This window comes from Papilio polytes, unplaced genomic scaffold, assembly GCF_000836215.1.
Source record: "Papilio polytes unplaced genomic scaffold, Ppol_1.0 DF821400.1, whole genome shotgun sequence".
NCBI classification, from domain to species: Eukaryota; Metazoa; Arthropoda; class Insecta; order Lepidoptera; family Papilionidae; genus Papilio; species Papilio polytes.
The window spans coordinates 6,234,104-6,253,721 of NW_013527804.1; the positions used below are offsets into that span (position 1 = coordinate 6,234,104).

The 19,618-nt window shown below is 33.8% G+C and overlaps 4 protein-coding genes across 5 annotated transcripts in view; 1 reads left to right on the top strand and 3 right to left on the bottom strand.

Annotated features, from left to right (window-relative positions):
- The window catches only part of LOC106108906 (amyloid protein-binding protein 2), a 35,652-nt gene extending 25,917 nt beyond the window's left edge, over positions 1-9,735 (bottom strand). Inside the window, exon 1 of the mRNA XM_013290249.1 lies at positions 9,532-9,735. Within this exon, the coding sequence (XP_013145703.1) occupies positions 9,532-9,720 (189 nt within the window). The 5' untranslated portion in view covers positions 9,721-9,735. The remainder of the gene's footprint in view (positions 1-9,531) is intronic.
- A 1,234-nt stretch (positions 9,736-10,969) lies between these two features.
- Positions 10,970-14,211, bottom strand: LOC106108762 (complement component 1 Q subcomponent-binding protein, mitochondrial). 2 transcript variants are annotated; one of them, XM_013290022.1, is made up of 6 exons: positions 13,865-14,211; positions 13,687-13,722; positions 13,030-13,180; positions 12,460-12,656; positions 12,262-12,350; positions 10,970-11,549 (listed from the first exon to the last, which is right to left on the bottom strand). In XM_013290022.1, the coding sequence occupies exons 1-6, from the start codon at positions 14,097-14,099 to the stop codon at positions 11,397-11,399; spliced, it is 861 nt and encodes a 286-aa protein (XP_013145476.1). In that variant the 5' UTR covers positions 14,100-14,211; the 3' UTR covers positions 10,970-11,396. The 2 variants fall into 2 exon arrangements, with proteins under 2 accessions (XP_013145476.1, XP_013145477.1); XM_013290023.1 differs by lacking the exon at positions 13,687-13,722.
- Positions 14,212-14,431: 220 nt separating this feature from the next.
- On the top strand, positions 14,432-16,978 carry LOC106108765 (zinc finger CCHC domain-containing protein 4). Its single transcript, XM_013290027.1, has 6 exons — positions 14,432-14,811; positions 14,897-15,138; positions 15,303-15,506; positions 15,678-15,879; positions 16,139-16,459; positions 16,854-16,978. Exons 1-6 carry the CDS (start codon positions 14,509-14,511, stop codon positions 16,947-16,949), a joined length of 1,368 nt encoding a protein of 455 aa, XP_013145481.1. The 5' UTR covers positions 14,432-14,508; the 3' UTR covers positions 16,950-16,978.
- Positions 16,979-17,234: 256 nt separating this feature from the next.
- LOC106108788 (protein lin-37 homolog) lies at positions 17,235-19,548 on the bottom strand. Its single transcript, XM_013290058.1, has 6 exons — positions 19,336-19,548; positions 19,081-19,180; positions 18,805-19,011; positions 18,247-18,382; positions 17,969-18,117; positions 17,235-17,786 (listed from the first exon to the last, which is right to left on the bottom strand). The coding sequence occupies exons 1-6, from the start codon at positions 19,412-19,414 to the stop codon at positions 17,777-17,779; spliced, it is 681 nt and encodes a 226-aa protein (XP_013145512.1). The 5' UTR covers positions 19,415-19,548; the 3' UTR covers positions 17,235-17,776.
- Positions 19,549-19,618: the final 70 nt, after the last annotated feature.

The window sequence follows — 19,618 nt, forward strand, 5'->3', positions numbered from 1 at the left end:
AATGTAAACAGAATAATATTACGTGCCTAGATCTAGCGTACAATGATATTAAATACACCTCTATTTCACGCAGTTAATTAAATAATTCTATGTGCAACGAACCAAAAAATCGATTAGATTATATAAACTAGGAATTATACTTTTACAAAAATATAATGAAGAACAGTTGAATTCCTTTCCTTGACTAATATATTTAACTATTGGAGTATATTTTCAAGGTTTTCCAAAAAGTCCGTGTAAATTTCAAACACAATGTCATCCTATTTATGAGCCTATAAACGGTGAATCGGCGGTCGCGTCTGCAATAAAAAACGATTGTCAGCTCATTGGGTCTCGGTTATTGTACGACGTCTCTGTGTGCGCAAATTGATGTCAATTCAGGCCTTTCGGTAACAGACGTCTGCCCAGCGGCCGGCTCGAGAGCTCAATGCCGCGCGCCTTCAATCATAATCAACCACAATACATTGTTCAGCCAGCCATTGGTTGTGTATGAATCAATTTTAAATTCATTAAAGTATTTTTACTAACTTCGAATGCTGTTAAATACCAATATAACAAGTTAGAGAATTAAATGAGTACTGAATAAAGATGATCTTCCTCTCTGGAGAATGGAAAGAATCGAATAAGAGCATATAACGGTACCTGCCCCTCTAAACTCGATTAGACTATCGCTTGTGGTTCTAATCATAAAACTTTACGTAGAATTTTCATGAGTAATGCAATAGACTGTCATAGGCAGGTATGCAACAGTCATTTGTCCTTGCGTCTAATCATTTATTTGTCGACTATAGTTTGGATTTAGGTTTTGGTGTCTAGGGCCGTCGCCTCTCGCCCGCCACTGCGGATTAGAAGGGGACAATTGCCTTGAGTTTACTATTATGTTGTTTTATACATTATAGTAATTTTCCAATAAGATATTTGACGAATATATTATCCTTTATCTAATAATATGCTATCAGAAACCATCACTACCATGACTGGTGATCTTCGTAAACTCAAAGCCTTTATTGCCTTTTATGACTAAAAAACTATAATTAAGCTTTTCATAACGTATTAGATTCATTACACTTGTATTGCTAGCAGATAATAAGGCTAAACCGTTCGTGATCTAAGTGGTTCCGCGAACTCTTACATATAAACAAGAAAGTGGGGTACCGTAATCTTGTCTCGGCTGCAAAGGACCGTTAGACAAGTGACTAACGCTTGGGTACGATGGCCTCAGCGACCACCTCTCATTGTTACCATCAACTTTAATGAGATCTTCGGTCCATATCTGATGCTATCCTAATCATTATCTTCTTAATACATTTGTCTAGAATTCAAACATACCTAGAATCTACATAAAAATGCTTTTGTAGTTCATATGTTTGTTATTAGGTTACCTTACGAATGCATTTAGATGAAATTTGGTACAAATATAGATATAGTTCAGATTGGTATAAAGGCTATTTCTCAATAATTCTCTTTATAAACAAAGTCGCCGGCAAAAAATAGTATAAGCCCAATATCGATGTACACTGTAGATAAAAAAATTAATACTATGATAATAATGTTCCAAAGCTTTATAAATATGTAAAATATTTGCTGCCGATACGACCAGGTCAGGTGGGTTACGTAGCCGTCTAGACTAGACACCGACCTTAGTCCGAGAATCTGACGCAAGCGCAAATTCTATACACCCCTTACATTCACTAATTAATAAAACTCGATTCTGTCTAGACAAACTTCGGATAATTTAACGTCACTAATGCCGCACACAGTCGTTAAGGGGTTAATAAAAAATTGAGGAGGTATTATTAAATAATTTTGAGTACAGTAAATCCTTGCAAATTCTAGATATGTTTAGTCAAAATCACAGAATTGTGTTTCTGGCGTAATTGTAATATTTTTAGTGCGAGACATGTAAGTTACATGCGCACTTTAACCCTTTACCATGCCACTACAATTTTTTTTGGTACAAATGTGAACTCGAGAGATTATCATATTGAACGTTCAACATATGTTACTGCTAATCAAACGTATCTAAAAAGAAAAAAACTACAAGAAAAAGGAAGGCTACAAAGGAAGACGAAGACCGAAGAAAGTATGGATGGAATGAAAGAGGATATGCTTAAGAAAGGAGTGGTTTCAGATATGACGGCTGATAGAGATGTATGGAAGAGCAGCACCTACTGTGCCAACCCTCCATAAGAGATAAGGGCAAGTTGATGATGATGATGACTCAAACGTATCTAAAAAAGTTCATTCTTTTCTCATCCTTCTAAAATATAATTGAACAGTTCGATAAAATAGATGGTATCAAGTCTATTAACCTTGTGGGCGATGCATCCGGCACAGCTTAACCAGCACAACTATCTGCCCCTCGCCATCACTTTCACTTACTTTCACTACATAGAAGCCGGACGGGACATGGCTCGCGATCGAGACAAACAGAATTAGAGTCAAACGCGAAACAACATAAGAGGACCCACAATATTTTGTCTATACTATCCTATTCTTTGAATGCATGTGCAGGCAAAACCTTTTCCAATTAAACTGAATCTTAAAATATTGGCCTTAGGGTCGCAGCCAAATATAATGCCACATTTTGTTGATGCAATAGGCCATGGTGATGGTTGACTAAGGCTTAGTCAGCCCTTTTTTATAAAGGGGAATGCTTTATGGACGAGAAGTTAAGTGGCATTCTAAACCACCTCTGGTTCCTCGTACATGGTGGGGATACGGTTTCGCTACCAGCACTCCTCCGCGGCCCCGTCTGCGCTAGCTACCGAGAAGACTGGCCTCCCCAGAACTCCTTCTGGGATAGGCGCGCCAAAACTACAGCGCGCCTTCCATCCGGACCTTAGCAATGGGTGACAGACTCGAGACCTAGTCCTATCTTAAGGTAAGCTGAAGCACCTCGATGCAGACGACTCCTTACACTACTCGACATTATGAACTCCGCAGTAACTAATATGAAATGACACACCGTGTATCCTAAAGTAGATAAATTACTGCTAGTTTACATACGCATTAAGCTTTAATAAAAATATTTTAACAATAAGCACATATTTAAATTATTTTCGCAAGAGATTTAAACTGATATCTTGTCAAACAACATGAGATGATAACGCAATAAAACATTTAAAAAAAACTTTCTCTTTCCGCGATAACTAATCTTTGACGGTATTTATTTTGTAAGGTTTCCTTGCCAGACAAAGTAAACAATTTCTTTTTGCAGTGATTATAAACATTTTACATACATGAATCAAGCAAATACGAACCTTAAATCAAGGGAGTAACTAAGGTTGTTACACAACACGATATTGTGTCGCCTTCACCTAAAAACGCTAATCGGTCGGACAACGGTACAGTATAACGGTAAAGGACGCCTCATGTCCAGCTCTCGAGAGATAGTTTGCAAATGCTGTGCAGTCAAAGAAATAAATTCAATACCCACTTCGGATAGATTAGGAGCAAACTGTCATATAAGTTATCACGTAGGGTTGCGATGAAATATTGTAGTCTATGATAATAATTGAATTAATCAATAAAAAAACGACAGATTATTAATCTTCAGTTTATATTTTCAATCATTTCAGCAGTTTGATATAATCACATAAGTATATAGATAAGACATTGTGATAAGATGTTTGCGTAAATCAGTACTTAGCATAGACTTAAAAAAGAACTGTAATTACTCTCTTGTACCATCCCAACCTTGTTTCCTTCTTATATATAAATCTGAAAGTTTGGATGGATGGATGTTAGAAGATATCTATAGAACAGCTGCATGGAATAGGATGAAATTCAGTATAGATGTATAGCATTGGAAGAACACATAGACTAATAATTTTAAAAGTTTTTTTTTAATGCCGCAGGGTCAGTTTTTTTCAATAAACGCAGTTACTTATGGAAATAGAATAATGAAATATGTTCAATAATTCTGCTACTAACCACTCATGACTAAATAGGCTTTTTAAATATCCTTGCGGTTTTATTTAGTTTTGCTAAAGCTCAGCAGTTATGAAACAAGAAAAACAAAAGTCAACTCGTTATAACGGTCACAGACAGCGAAAGCAACGAGCGAGTACCGGTGTGATTTCTTTTTTCTTAAATTACACCAATATCTTTATACAAAACAACGTGGCATACAACAGTACTTTTAAATTGAATTTTGAAACTTTGAATTTACTGAGACACGCGAATTTTGATGCAAAATATTCACGAAGCTACTTATTTTTTTAAGAAAATAAAGTTTAAAAAAAAATCTACAATAGAGTAACGTTATACAAATTTTGATTCAGCTCAAAAAAATCACCCAAACACTGAATTAATTAAAAAACACTTTTGGAAATACCCTGAAGTGTTTAATCTGAGAAGTTTTTCTTGAATTCACAGGAAAACTATGAAATAAATAAACATTATCTTTTATTCTTAGAATTCAAAGAAATGGTCATCTCCAAAGCTGTTCTAAGAGGTAAACCCAATGTTTTATTCCTTATGTCTACATCTTAAATGAAATCTTCTTACGACAATTCTTCCTAGATTACCAAGCAGGTCATACTTTCTACTACTTGAAATATGTAGAAGGAATTTAAATATTCTGCCTTTAACATCGATGTATCAATTCGTAAAGCCGTAACTTCCATAAGTTTTTATATTTCGATAATATCGTATTGTAGTCCTTTCCAGTCAGTCTTTTAACTTGTGTTCACCTTTTTTTTTTGTTTATGGTTGCTTGGTCACCTTTGAATAATCGGTAATAAAAATTCAAAACACCCCCTATAATGTCTATGGCATGTGTCGGGGGCGTGTATCATACATCCGTATTATGTCTGATAAGGTGATAACAGCCGCACACTGTTATACGCCATCACACCCAATGCGGTGCGGCGTGATAGAGGCGTGGTGGTGACGTCATCGCACCCTGTAGATTATTTGGTGTTTGCCGCTATCACAAACACGATGTAATTACTTTCAGACCAAGGAATCGGGGCTTATGTATTTTATAAGATTATGTACTTTACTTATCATATATTCAGTGCAAAAATAAAACTTATGTAAATGAAGCTTACGCATACATTAAGCACATAAGACAATTTTAATTGCTTGTTATTTTTTCATAAACAGTTGTGATAGTTTTTATTTCTGCTTGTTCCCATCTAGATGACGTATAAAGACAGGAAATATTCACGAAAGACAAAATAAAACAAACACATTGAATGTTGAGGTCTCAACAATAGCTCAAAGAACACACTTTATATGACACTCGTATATGAGAAATTTCATAAAATGAATTTTTCTGTTTTGCCCATGTAATATTTCAATGGCTCCTACGTAGACTATCGTAAGCCACAATTTTGCGACTTAATTTGTTTAAAAATAAACATAATAAATGCTCATTTTGGATAAAAAAAATGTTAAGTTAAAATAGATGAGAACCGGAGATTTTTGTTTTATATCGTATGTTCCACTTTGAACCTTTCTTTTTGTAAAACATGCGTTTCAAACATGCGATCGTTTACATAGGAGCCATCAATTTGTGCAATTCCCCGACCAGCTCAGCTCATTTCCTGGCTAATTTGCGGTACAGTACGACGGCGGTGAGCGGATGACCGCAGACCGTTACAACGCGCTCCGCCGTAAAGTTATGACAATTTATATTTTAAAATCATACTACAGAAACATATTATATACTTACATGATTGAAAGGTACAAAGGCGAGGTACATATTAAGAAGAAAATCGGACAACACGAACATCGGCGTAGACAACCGTCTCTTTGACAGCTGTCAATGTCATTCAGACGTATTAGAATACCTCGCTATTCTGGCAGGAGTTGATAAATCCTAATGATTTTAAAATTATATCAATGTCTTAAAAATACTTACTAAGAAAAATATTTTTTCAATACACGACACTTCTTGCTAATATGTATCGGCAGTAAAAAAAATTGGGATCTAGAATGTTCCATGCGATGATTCACAGTCAACATTACTTTCTCTGTCGACTTAATCGTTTTAATATATATTATTAGTATAGTCTGTGCTTTTGGTTTTAAAACTTCGGCACGCAATAGACCTTCAGAAATAATCCTCTCTCTTCTGTCGTCGCAAGTTGCATATGAGGGATTCGCAATAAAACACGGTTAATAAACAAATTATACTTTAAGTACAGTCAGCAGCATAAATATGGATCCGATTACCAAGCTTGAGAAACTTGTATAAGTCTTTAGTTTGAAATATATGCATGCACGAATCCCTTCATATGCTTGCATGCATATGCATCATATGCTTTCGACCACGAAATTTGACTAATACTTGCATACGGATTTTTAAATCTGAAAGCCCATACAAGTTTTGTAATTGTATACGCATTTGTGCAGCTGATGTTGATTATACTTGGCAACTAATAAAACTTATACAGTTAACATTTAGACAGATATTCTATCTAAAGTGGGTAGTGAATTAAATTTTTTGACTGAACAATCACATTCATTAGATATTCCCAATATAGAGTTACGTTTATCTTGTTGTCTTTAACGCAGAAGCGCGTAGAAAAGAAAAGAAGCAGGGTGCATCAAAATGCGCTTGTCTTACACACTTTCGTTAGAAGTCTGATGCATGTTAAGCGGTCCGAAGGCATGGCTAAGCGTCAATTGACCGACTTGTGAACAACCGTAATCTTCTCATTGAGATTTTGTTCAAATATGTTTGTATCGCCAGACATGAATCTTAGTATGATTTTTTCTCTTTTTTTATACACACGTTAATTGTTTTTGGGTCCGAATTGACAACAAAACAAGCATTTTATACACGTATGTTCCACAAAAGGTATAAAAGCAAATACATCATTTTTTATTTGGACTGTAGCGTATTTGCTATACTTCAAATGGGTGTTTAAATCTGCGTTATAATTTATCGTATTAATAAACGAGTATTCATCACATGAGAAATCAAACGTCTTTGACCCCGACGTAGTCCCCACCGTTATCACGTGACATTGGTGAGACTTTCTTTTGTTTGCAAAACATGATTCGCCTCGACACCAGAGATGACTTTAGACTGCAATAACAAAACATTCTGCGGACTCGATAATTTCACAAGGGCGATACAAGACAATTGTGGAGTCTTAGTGCGTGCGCACACCTGAAACTAACCTATGGCACAACTGTTTAGTCTCGCTTTGATTCCTATGACCATATATGGAGGTGCGCACATAGTTGAATTGGATGCGACACAATCGACAATCGCATAACATGCGGGCTCTATTATGATCAAAATTAGCTATACGTAAAATTGGGTTTTAATTTAGTTACGTTAGCGAGGGAAAATACTTTTTTTTTCAACGGATAGGACGATGCTACTTATCTAGGAAAAACAAAAGCTAAGTTTGATATTAATAAGTTTCAAGAGAAGCATCATGTGAGCATACAGTTAGCGGGTACGCAATTAGTTCACGTATGAGAAAGCCGTTAGAGTTAGAAAAAACGTATGGACAGAGAGCAGTAGACCTTGACCCAACTTCGTCTGTTGGGAATTAACAGTACACGAGACATAATTTCTTACAACCGAATGTAAACGCAATTCGTTACTTTAAAAAAACAACTCACTACCCAGGGGAAGAATAACACTTAACTTGACAAAATCATTAGTGGCTTGGGTTGCCATGAAGGAATTTACATACAAACAAAACCTTTTGAGTTAGCCGGGTATTTTGTTATATGAAATGGCAAAGCGACCGCTGCCCATAGACATTCGCAATAGCGGATACGTTACCTACCCATAAACGACAGATGAGACGCACATAAAGAGGATATTTCCTCTTGCTATGCGTCTTCTCCACAGTAAAATCCACATTCCCTTTCAACACTATTCTTATAAGAATAAGTGTGGTAAGGAAAAAGGACTAAAGTGGGGCCTCCGGTACCACACCCATCAGAAGAAACGCGGGATTGCTCCCACTTCACACCTGTCTTCTGTGTGGTCGTGGTAATGCACCGGGCGAGTCGACCCATTCGTGCGAAGTTGTTAAAGAAAGTGTATTTATTATTATTTACAGTTTTAAGATAATAATGTTTAAGCAGACTTACTAATTTTATTTTACTTGTTTCTAATTATTTATATGCAAAAATGATGTTGATGTATGTTTATTCCCACGTAACTCCAAATCGTATACCTGGATGAAAGTACACAATATCTGGAATAGCCCGTAGGCTAGTAAATTACATTATTAAATTCTAAGGGACTGTAGTTCGCAACGACAGTTACAATTTTATACAGCTAACGACAGGAGACAAGTTTACTCAAATACAATTTAGATACGATGCTTCAATAATTACGAACAGAAAGATTATTTGTCAAAATTTAGTTCTTAATGCTTTCTTAAATATGTAAACATCATTACTACGCAAAGACATTTAAGAATACGATAAAAATTACATCTTGCTTATTTACTAAAAAGATAAACCTACCTCGATTTTATGAGGTATTTTTCTCCAAAGTAGGAAATCTGTAGACGTTACATAAAATGTTATGCATGCAATACAAGTTTTTACACATTCATAACGAGTTAAATATTCAGTTAATTATAAAGAATATTATAAAATAATATTATGATGTAATATGCTTATCTATAAAAAATTAAGATATTAATCAGTATTTATTTAAATCTCTTATACATAGGCATTGTGTTCTACGGGTATTATTTTTTATGCACAAATAATTTTATGGAATCTCACAAAATTAAAACTTGTGCAACAAGTGACTGACATTGTGTACACCATCGTAAACCATAATACAAATTTCATTCTAAAACAACGATTCTCTCTATTTATAGTCGGGTAAGTTATACAGCTAGGTCCAGCTTTAAATGTCATCTGGCAGAAAACGGGCCACGTCGTTAATTAGGGTGGATAGGAGAAAATGCTGGAATTGTGACTACAAAGTATGTGAAATATAAAGGCCCTTACATGTCATATATGCATTTGAGCCGCGTGTTATAGTGAAATACGCTTTAGTTTAAAAAGATAGGTAATCATAATGCTTAAAAAATTGTAAACAATATTGTAAAATGGTGTATTTTGATTGTTAAAGAACAATAGACTATAGGTTAATATGAACATGAGCTCCATATTGGATCAATATCTACTTTGTACCTGCTTATGCCTACGTGTAGTTCAACACTTCGCGTAACGAATGAAAATACATTTTTGTCTATGGTAAATGGTGAAATATTGTACATTTTCGTGCTCAATATCACTTTTGAATGCATACGATTCTAGTTTCGTAACAAAGAACGTGCTCTCGAATGAGGAATGGCAGCCAAGATCGTTTGAAAACAGTGAAAGTGATCCTCAGCATCGATCAAACCTGCATTAGAGCATGACCATGAACCATCACACCCAGTATCACCCATACACACAATCACAAGCTGATATCGATCGTCAGCCATGATAACAGACCATTTAGAGATAATACTACACAAATATTCAACGGTGAATTTTCGTCTGGTCAACTACTGTTTTTGTAGATAAGGCAATGAAACTTACCTTGTAATAAATATCCATGAGGACACTGTCTGGCAGCAAACGCAAATCATTTCGATCGCACTTAAATTTCTGCAAATAGTTCACTAAATTTGTTAAACACAAATTATAAAGATTATCGGGTGTTTTCATTCCGCGCACCGCGTACGACGCGTCCGCCATTTTGGCGAGATAAAATAAAAGTCGCTTCATTTCGTTCGATTCTATAGAACGGGTCGCTAAATTTGTACGAAGTTCAGGTCGGTTCCTGCGAGCCTATTGGTTAGCGAGGTCGACTCTTCGTTCCTATTGGCTGTATTAGCTTTGGAATAGTTTGTAATAACAATTAGTGGCCTTTTTCTGCCACGAAATAAGGATCATGTGATGAAATATAAAACTGAATGTGCGAGAAAGAGATAAATATATGTCAACATGTTGGTGCTTTAAATAAACAGCTGATTATGAGTGTTCGGGCAAGACGTCAGCTGACTGTGACGGCGCGCGAAACTTTGAGCGAAATGGCAAAAATACACCTTTTCGCGTTTTTATATCAGCGAGCATGATCTTGATAATACATTATTTGCAAAGCGCTATCTCCGGGATTAAATATCACTCATGCAGATGTTGACTTATATACATCATGTTTTAATTCATGGTTTAATAAACATCCTTGTCAAACATTTTTACACCTGTACCTGGGACACACCATATGCCTCGGTAGTATTTGCTCTGGCTAGGTCTAAGGCGGTCAATTTGATTTATTTGGAAGAGAAGTAAAGTCTGTTCAAATGAATGGCCAAGTTGCGCACCAAATATATAATGAAATATAATGAACATTCATTTTTAATTTTTTGCTAATTCGCCCCCAAGTAATAAAAAAATAATAAAAAAAACTTACAAATAGATAACTTATTAACAGATAGATTACCTTTCTAATGTTCAAAGAATTTTTGAAATCGGCCCAGTAGTTTTTACGTGAATCGAATACATATAAAATCCAGACAATTATTTCCTCTTGTTAACATTAGTATAGATCGATGTTTATTCATGACAAAAATCCTACCATTACATGTTAAAGCATTTTGCGGGGTACAAATTAATAATCATGTACAACACACGATCACACGTTTTGTCTACATATTCTTTTACTGTTGATAAAATTCTAGCATCCTAGCACTCGTCATTCATTAATTTATCTAATCAGTTATAATTTTTTACTGGTTACATTCTATATTCACTGTCATGGCTGTTTCATATTTTTTTTTTGGTCATTGCCAAGAGATTTCTTAAAATTATTGTCCGAAATACTCCAGAGTTAAGTTTTGAGCCAAACATTTATTGTCAAAGAATAAAAACTATGTCTTTATTACCTAAATGTAATTTTATGTTTCTCCAATACATGTAAAGCTTCAATAAAAACCAGATCATACTTTTTTAAAGGATTAGGAACAAACAAACAATATTTTGTACTATAATAATATTTATTCAGAACTAATTAAAAATTACTAACTAAACATTTTCCAACAAACACAAATGTGTACTATTTAAAGCTAGCCATCCTATGAACTCAATATCTCTCTTCCATACAACTTAATTACCAACACTTTGGTGATAAGAAACACAAAATAGGCAAATAAAAATAACCCTGTACAAGTCTATATAAACATCATAAATGCAAATTTCATATTTTGACATAAATGAAATTAAATCTGATAAAAACATAAAACCCTTAATGGAAGAAATATTGAAATTACTTTATCCAAGTTAAAACAAGTCATAAAATTATGAATCATTTAAAAATCTGCCAAAACTGAATTAGACAATAGTTTCGTATCACTAAAGTGTGTCAGCATTACCATAGTTTTTAGCATTCCTTTGGTGTAGCATGTTTACTTCTTGCCAATGGTGAACTGCGAGATGCCCTCGAGCATTGCAATGTATGCCGAGTGCTCATATGCAGTGCTGAAATCTGACAGCTTCTGTACAAACTCGTTGCCAACTCCCTTCTCTTCTAGTAAATTCATCAGCAGGTCATATAAGTACTGGAACAATAATATATTATGTGTAAAAATGTGATTTTTATTGTGTTTATCATTTTTTATTCAATATTTAGATAAATTAGATAAATTAAATAAAAAAATATTATAATCGATTAACACAAGTTTTTTAATGCTACTTTTTCTAAACTGTGCTGATATTTCCAAATATTTTTATATTTTCTTAAATGCCAAAAAGGAAACTAATTATAGAAAACCCTTATTAATTTACAACATTTGCTTTTAAGATATTTGAAATATTTACAAACATTAGAAGTGAATTTAAAAAAAATGTCCCATGTCAATGAATGAGCCTCATACAAACAAAGCCCAGCTTCACATCAATGCATTCTGTCTACCCCATTTTTGGCACCTGACAACTACATGTGCTATAGATTCAAGTGTGGCGTAATAAATGGGGCATGAAAAAGTGACATAGAAATTCGGTCGGGAATCGAACTCGCGACCTAATGGTTACAAAACTACATTAAATTGCCAATGAGCTATGCAGCTCTAGCATCAACAGGTAAAAATAAGTAACCTAAGTAACCAGTGCTTGAGATTGTAAATTCAGCAGAATATACTGTAATCATACTTTGGTAAAATAACTTAATTATTATTTTTTTAAATTAGAGTAACAAAAGCTCTTACAGCATTATTTTGTTGCATAACAATAAAACATACATACATATTACAAAGTAAATATAAAAATACAAACCCCATCTAGTACATCTCCAGCTACAGCATACACCTTCTCCGACCACTCTCCCTTGTACAGTGTCACCTCATCAATACCGAAGACATCATCTAAAATTGTCAATAACAAACACTGCATTAGATAAAAGTGAATTGTTCTTCCATAATACAGTTCATGCCTCACAACCCTGTAAATATTTGTAGGAAAAATAATACTCACTGTATTCATCACCAGCTGCTGGAGGTTCCTGTAGGAAAGAGCATGTGAATCCTAAAGTAGTATCTCCTCGCACTAAATCAACTTCAAATTGAGGCTTGGATCGCATCTCTGTGAATTCCTGTTTCTCAGTTTGCACCTCTCCTTCACCAAAGTCCTCCGAGTCAACTGTGTGGTTCACATTAAATGTGATTTTAACACTGAAATTATTTTTAACTCTGGTTAGTCTGGAAAGTTCTAGTGCAGCATTGCTCCAGTTGTGGCAAGCTGTACCATCTCAAAACAACTTAGAACAATTTTGATAAACTTGGTAACTACATAGCAAAAACTTGTAACATGGGCATTTTAAAGATAGTATGAAATTCTACAGTTTGAGCAGCACTAGCTTTCGCCCACAACTCCGTCCGCGTGGAATTGGACAAAACAAAAGTGTAAAGCCTATGTGTTCTTCCAGATTATCTCCTACATATATGCCAAATCTTATCAAAATCCGTTCAGCTGTTTACGCTACAAACATACATCCATCCGTCCATCTAAATTTTCACATTTATATTATTAGTAAGATTTACTTACATTTCATCTTTAAGCTGCTTAGTAAGGACCACCTCAGCACCATCTCCCTTGACTTGGAAACCTTCCACCTCTGTGGGGATAGTTTTCAGTTTTTGTGCTTTACGTTCTGCCACAATCTCCTCAGTCAGGAACTCAACTAATTCTCTTTCACCTGAAACATTAAAAATATTAATTTATTATTAAATTCAAAATAAACAAATTTTTCCAGCTTAAAATAGCATACTGTAATTTAATAAACTACCAGTATACACAACTAATAAGACATATTTAAACATATTCATTATTTATAACATGTAAACTAAAGAAAACTCTTAACTAAATGCAAAAAATCTCAAATTTCAAGGATCTTCTTGGAATAAATCTATTTTAAAATCACTTTCCTACATCTACGAATACTGAATTACAAAGATAATTTAGCAAAGAATGATAATGTTTAATATCCTTATGCAAAAACAAGAATAAAGTCTTGTCTCTGGATGAAATATTCATTATTATATCCTGTAACTTAAATATGAGTAATTACAATAAATTACACAAAATGTAAAGTATACAGGAATGTTATTGCATTTACTTAAGCTAATAACTTTATCACACATACCAATTAAGGGATAAAGAAAGGATTAAATTAGAGGACGAGGAGTTAGGGCAGGAACTTACCGAGGGCTTTACGTTTTGATTGCGGAGTTTCTTGGTCTGCGTTAAAAAGGAAAGGTGTTAAACTAGTAAATATAAATAAACATTAAAACATGAAGGCTCTTTTTTAATTTATTGTAGTACTTGTATTAACTAAGCGTGGTGTAATCACATAACCTAAAAATTTGAATTCGTTAAATACCTTTTGTGTGTAACGCCTTTAGACCACAACCGCAACTGCAAGTGTTGGAGTGGTTATGCAATATATTGCTAGCTGTAGACCCTCCCAAACGACTGGAACAGCTCATGTGCCATATCCCTCTTGTGAAGTCACGTTTTACAGGAGCTTGTGTCCGGGACACCAAGGCGCTGGTTATGCTGGCATTTTTAACACAAGTTTGGATAACTCTTTGCGTTGTTTTCACTAAACCATTCATTTTTAAGATGTTACTATATTACTTCCTAAAATAGGTTTATTTTAAATCAAATAATGCCAAAAAGAACTAAATCGACCAGTTTGCCGAATGTCGTTTTCTTTTTCACACCGGGTAAAAATTTCAAAGTTGCCAGTAATTACATTTCTTTACGGTTTTTTCTCTCAACTTCTTCCACTTTATCAATGCGAAATGTTTCGATTGTTGTAACTATAAATATGAGAATTTACTGTGTTTATTAGTATGTAAAATTATTTTAGATTTTTACAATTTAAAATATTTTCGTTTTATTCTCGCGAGGAGTTGGTAACCCTCAACTCAACAGTCAATGTCATCACTCGACATTTGTCAGGTTCACGTGCTCATTTCTTATTTCTGATTTATTACTTTAAATAAATTTAAGTATAGTGTCATGGCAAAGAAAAGGAGATTCGATGGACAAGAAAAAGACTTTAAGCAAAAAAAGTCTACTCCCGTAGAGGTTATAGCTGAAGATGTAACCAATCATCCCTTATGTCTTCATGGACCGACTTTGTTGTTTTCGTCGGAGAAAGGCCGATATTTCTCTTGTTCTTTATGTCGTAAGAAACAGGATTGTACAGTGCACATTGAGGAGGATGATTGGAAAAAGGAAAACGTGCGTAAACTGAACGAAAAGTACTACAATTTGATTCCAAAACTTGATAAAGCTGCAGCGTGGAAAAATTTCAATGAGGTTAGAAAAAGCACAGAATTAAAACCGAAGACTCCTAACTTAACTTAACTTTACATATCTTTAAATGATTTCTCTTTCGTTACAGATAAAATTAAAGCATGCGACAAGTAGAGCTTACTGTGACACATGTAAAGAACTTTATATTGTAGCGCAGAGCAAGAAACATTTGAAAGATCATAGAGTGATCATGTCATTGACTGATGAGCAACTCGCAAACCCTACAACATGGCTGCCGCCACTTGAAAATGATCAAAGGGAGGCACAGTATTTATTCTCTAAAAAGGCAGTTAGTACAGTACTAGGGATACTTAAAAATAACAGTATTGGGTATGTTTAACTAAAGTTTTTTACAACACTGTTTACTGTTATGTTAAAGAAATATTTTTCATATATTAAAATACTTAACATCTTTAAAATGCTTTTAAAGTAAATCAACTAGTAGCAAATAATGTTTTTTAAACCCAGATTGATATTTACATACTAACTTTCAGGAACATACTGTGTGTAGGCACACCCTCTATACATGAAGCTGCACAAGCACATCCTGACTTTGATTCATTACTCCTGGATTATGACACACGCCACCATCTCTTTAATCCACCCAGTAAATTCCTTTGGTACAACATGTTCAATGACTATTTGTTTAACGGGAACCAAGATGAGAAAATCTTGAAAAAGTTCTTCAAAAATTCCAAGTATGTAGTGTTTTTGTTTTATTGTTTTCTTTATTTCTAATAACTACTTTTATTACGGTGTGTAAATGAGCAACATGGAATCATACAAATTTCAATGTCTTATAGTAGTTGCTCCATTTTTAAGAGCAATCGGATTTTGATACAAATTTGTTTAAAATACACATTTTTCAGGGATAAAGGTCTCTGCATTGTGATAGACCCACCGTTTGGTGGCAGAGTTGAGCCATTGGTTCAGACTATCAAGGATTTATCTGCAGCCTACAGGAAGGTTTGTGAAGGGGAGGGTTTATTGCCAGTCATCTGGGCTTTCCCTTATTTCTCTGAACCTTACATAAGGAACATTGCACCGGAAATCAAAATGCATGATTATCAGGTATGTATCCATTCACAAAATTGAGGGCTTGGTGCCTACCCTAAGGGGTGACTAGGTCATAGTTGACAACACTGACCCATTAGTGGTTCACACATGATTTGGATTTCTTTGCTGATATATGTAGATTCCATCACATTGTTTCTCTTCACAGTTATGCATAATTATGATGCATTAATTATTGACCTACCTATTCTACATTGTTACCACTTAATGGTAAAAAACTACATTATGAGTCACTACATACTGTCTACATTTTCAGGTGGAGTATCAAAACCATAAGAAATTCCAAAAAGGAGGTCGTAAAGTTGGCTCGGCGGTACGTTTCTTCACAAACTTACCATTTGTTACTATCGACCTATCTAATGACAGTAACTATAAGCATTGTGATAAATGTAAATACTGGGTATCAGTTAGTAATACACACTGCAATAAATGCAAGGAGTGTACTAGTAAGGATGGTACAACATACAAACACTGTAACATCTGTAGACGCTGTGTCAAACCAACATATGAACACTGCAAAGTTTGCGCACGGTGTTGCCATGTTAAACACGAATGCGGAACTGTGGTAGAATCACAGGTAAGAAACCATCAACTGTTATTGTTTTTTTGTTGTCTCTTCTATACTATCTTTACCTTATATAATAAAGCCTAAACACAAACTTCTAGGTTATGTCAGCAATTACTGTATTTTTGAATTCGTTTGTAATAAATGCGCCTACTTACGATATGCTGTAAATATTAACAGTATTAAATATGGGGATGAATGAATTGGATAAATAAGCTATACAAGAACTATAAGCAGACTAATGTTGCCATTGTTACTTAAACTTTCAGCAAATAGCAGCAATTTTGACTCTTACTATTGCAAGATTTATGGAATGTAAACAATAAAATGTTTTAATAATATCACACATTTGAAGCCAGACCTGAACAACTAATTTTTAAACAAATGGTTTTTTATTTTGTTTCAGTCATGTTACAAATGCAATGAAAAGGGCCACAAGCAATCTCAATGCCCGCAGTCCGAAGGCCAAGTGAATAACAAGAAAAAACGGAAAACTGCCTAATATTTTGTAATAAATTGATTTGTATTTCATTCTTTTGTTTTTTTACATTGTTTTAAAAAGAAGAAGAAATAAAAGTACAAATAAGTTAATATCAATAGTTTATTTCAAGAAATGATTTTAAAATTCACAATAATCATGTTCAATTATGTATTCTATCAAAATATAATTAAAAAATCATAAATAATTACAATAATTAAGGTAAAAAATGATCATTAGAAACAACTACAAATACATAGAAAGATTAGATTATTATTAATCAATATTGAATGTTACTTTTTGATTAAAGATTTTTCTTAAATATTTTAAATAAATTGTCCGCACTTGAATAATAAAACTTACAGCAAATAGTCTTGTACCTTAATGACACTTTACATGCCCCTATTTCTTTGCAACTAACTGTACTGTAGTAAATATTTTTCTAGCAACACTTTGACAATATAATAAAACACTTTAATCTTATTCTTAATAAATGATAGTTGATTTGAAAGGAATGTTTCATCAGGGTTGTAAATCTTAAGTACTCAATGATCAATTTACTGTCAAATTCACACACATTAATTATATTATTATCTCTCTCTTCTACTTTTAAGAAACAAAGACAACAAATATCAAAGTGTACTTTGCCTTTTGTTTCTCCAATTACCAGTTTTAATACTACCATCCTGGACGTAATTTTTGCAAGAAGTGGCTTATATGAGAGTTATTCGATCTGTGACGTCGTTTTCTTCCCCTGGACGGTCGAAGATCTAAAATTACCCTGAACATAAGCGCTGTGTCCATGTACTGTAGCTTGTTTTATATGAGAAGTCAAATATCTATAATACAAATTATAGGGCACTGAAACAAATAAATTATATTAAATGAAATATTCTTGGTTACAAATTAATCATACTAATATTTTATTAGTTATATTCGGATGGAATTTACTGTTTATATAAAAAATTGCTTAATAGATCTTGATATTTGAACAAATACACTACTAAAAAGTTACTATCATAATGTTAATATTGGTAACTCACTTCACATTGATCTTGTTGAGTACATGTTGTGTCTCAGCATAACGCGCCTCTACTTTAGCACCCTGAGCGAGCCATGCTAACCGGATGCCATTCCAACGCCTTGTATATTCTTCTAAAAGTTTCTCTTTAGTAGGTGGTGGAGCTTCACGCTGAAACAACATTCAATCTAATTTCCATTTCTATATCAGGTGGCAAAAGCAAGTTGATTTTTTAAATATAGTTTTTTACTAAGAATGAAAATGATTGTTTTTTTTTAGAATGTTTTTATTAATACTTACATAGTTCAAATTGATTTTATCTTTATTGCACAGTTTCTGTTCTGGTGTTAGATCTGGTATTCTTGATACAGGAGGTCCTTCAGGTTCTGGTAGTTCTATGGTATCCTCTAATGACTCTGGTTCGGGAAAACTTTTCCTGAAAAAAAAACCAATAGAAGTCTATAAAAATGGTAAAATAATTTTGAGTGTGTCGACTGTATAATCGAAGAAAAGGCAGTTTTAGAAGACAATGACCAATATAAAAGGCATGAACGGAAAAAATATGCACAATAGTAACAATGATTGGTATTATACAGTTGTGATTGAAGCCAAGTGAAGGATGTAGTGGAAGGGAGGCAGGTGAGGTCATACAAGACCCATGGTGTTCCACACCAGCAATGCAATAGTACTGAAGATAGGCAGACAAAAAATCTTTAAATGCTATTTTCGTTATCAGCAACATTAGTACATCATAAAGAAATCTGAAATTTTTCTTTTGATATTACAAACAGACACACTAATTTTATTATATGTCTAGATTACTATTAAACATACATATTTTTCATGGAAAAAACTTACCCAAATTCACTATAATCAGCCTTTGGTTGATTAGCAATCCAGGCTCTACAGATTGGATATAACGGAGAGTCTTCATTGAACTGTGACAAGTCAACACTCCTGTCAAACAGTTTCAACACATAAGATTGTCGCGCTGGAGATTGTTTTCTTCTATGTCTCTCATCATCATCCGATGAATAATCTCTACGCTGGTCATAGCTACTCCGACTGTAAATTAATAATTTTTATTGAGAAATTACTTAATTTGTATGTGTTTAATTTTTGATTCATACGTACCGTCTTCGCTTTACAGGGCTTCCTGTTGAACCATCAGATTCATCACCGAGAACCTCCATCAAGGCGCCTTTTAGACGACCCCGGGCTGTAAATACCTCTTCTAAAAAAATAAGATAACTAAACGAAAAGAAAGAAGCGTTTTCTAGTCTATAGTATTTTGATTGGGATTTAATCCAATATGGGTCTATTTCATAGTCTTCAACTTAAAAAAAACACATATGCAAATAAAACATATACAAGTAATAACAAACTTACTTTTATTTTCATCGCTATCTTTACCATTACTTGTTTTTGATTTGTTCTTCATAGCAAGTAGTCTAATACGTTTTGACATAATTATGGTTGTTGTAAATTGTATGTACTATTTATATAAATAAAGTGTATAAGATTATCAAAATCAATTGTTTGTTCCTTCTTTATAATGCAATTACATGTTATTATAAATTTTAGATAAATCAAAATTGATATCAAGTTATCAATTTGTCAACTTCAACTTTTAGCCACAGATTACAGATGTGGGTGGTAGTAGTAGATTAAA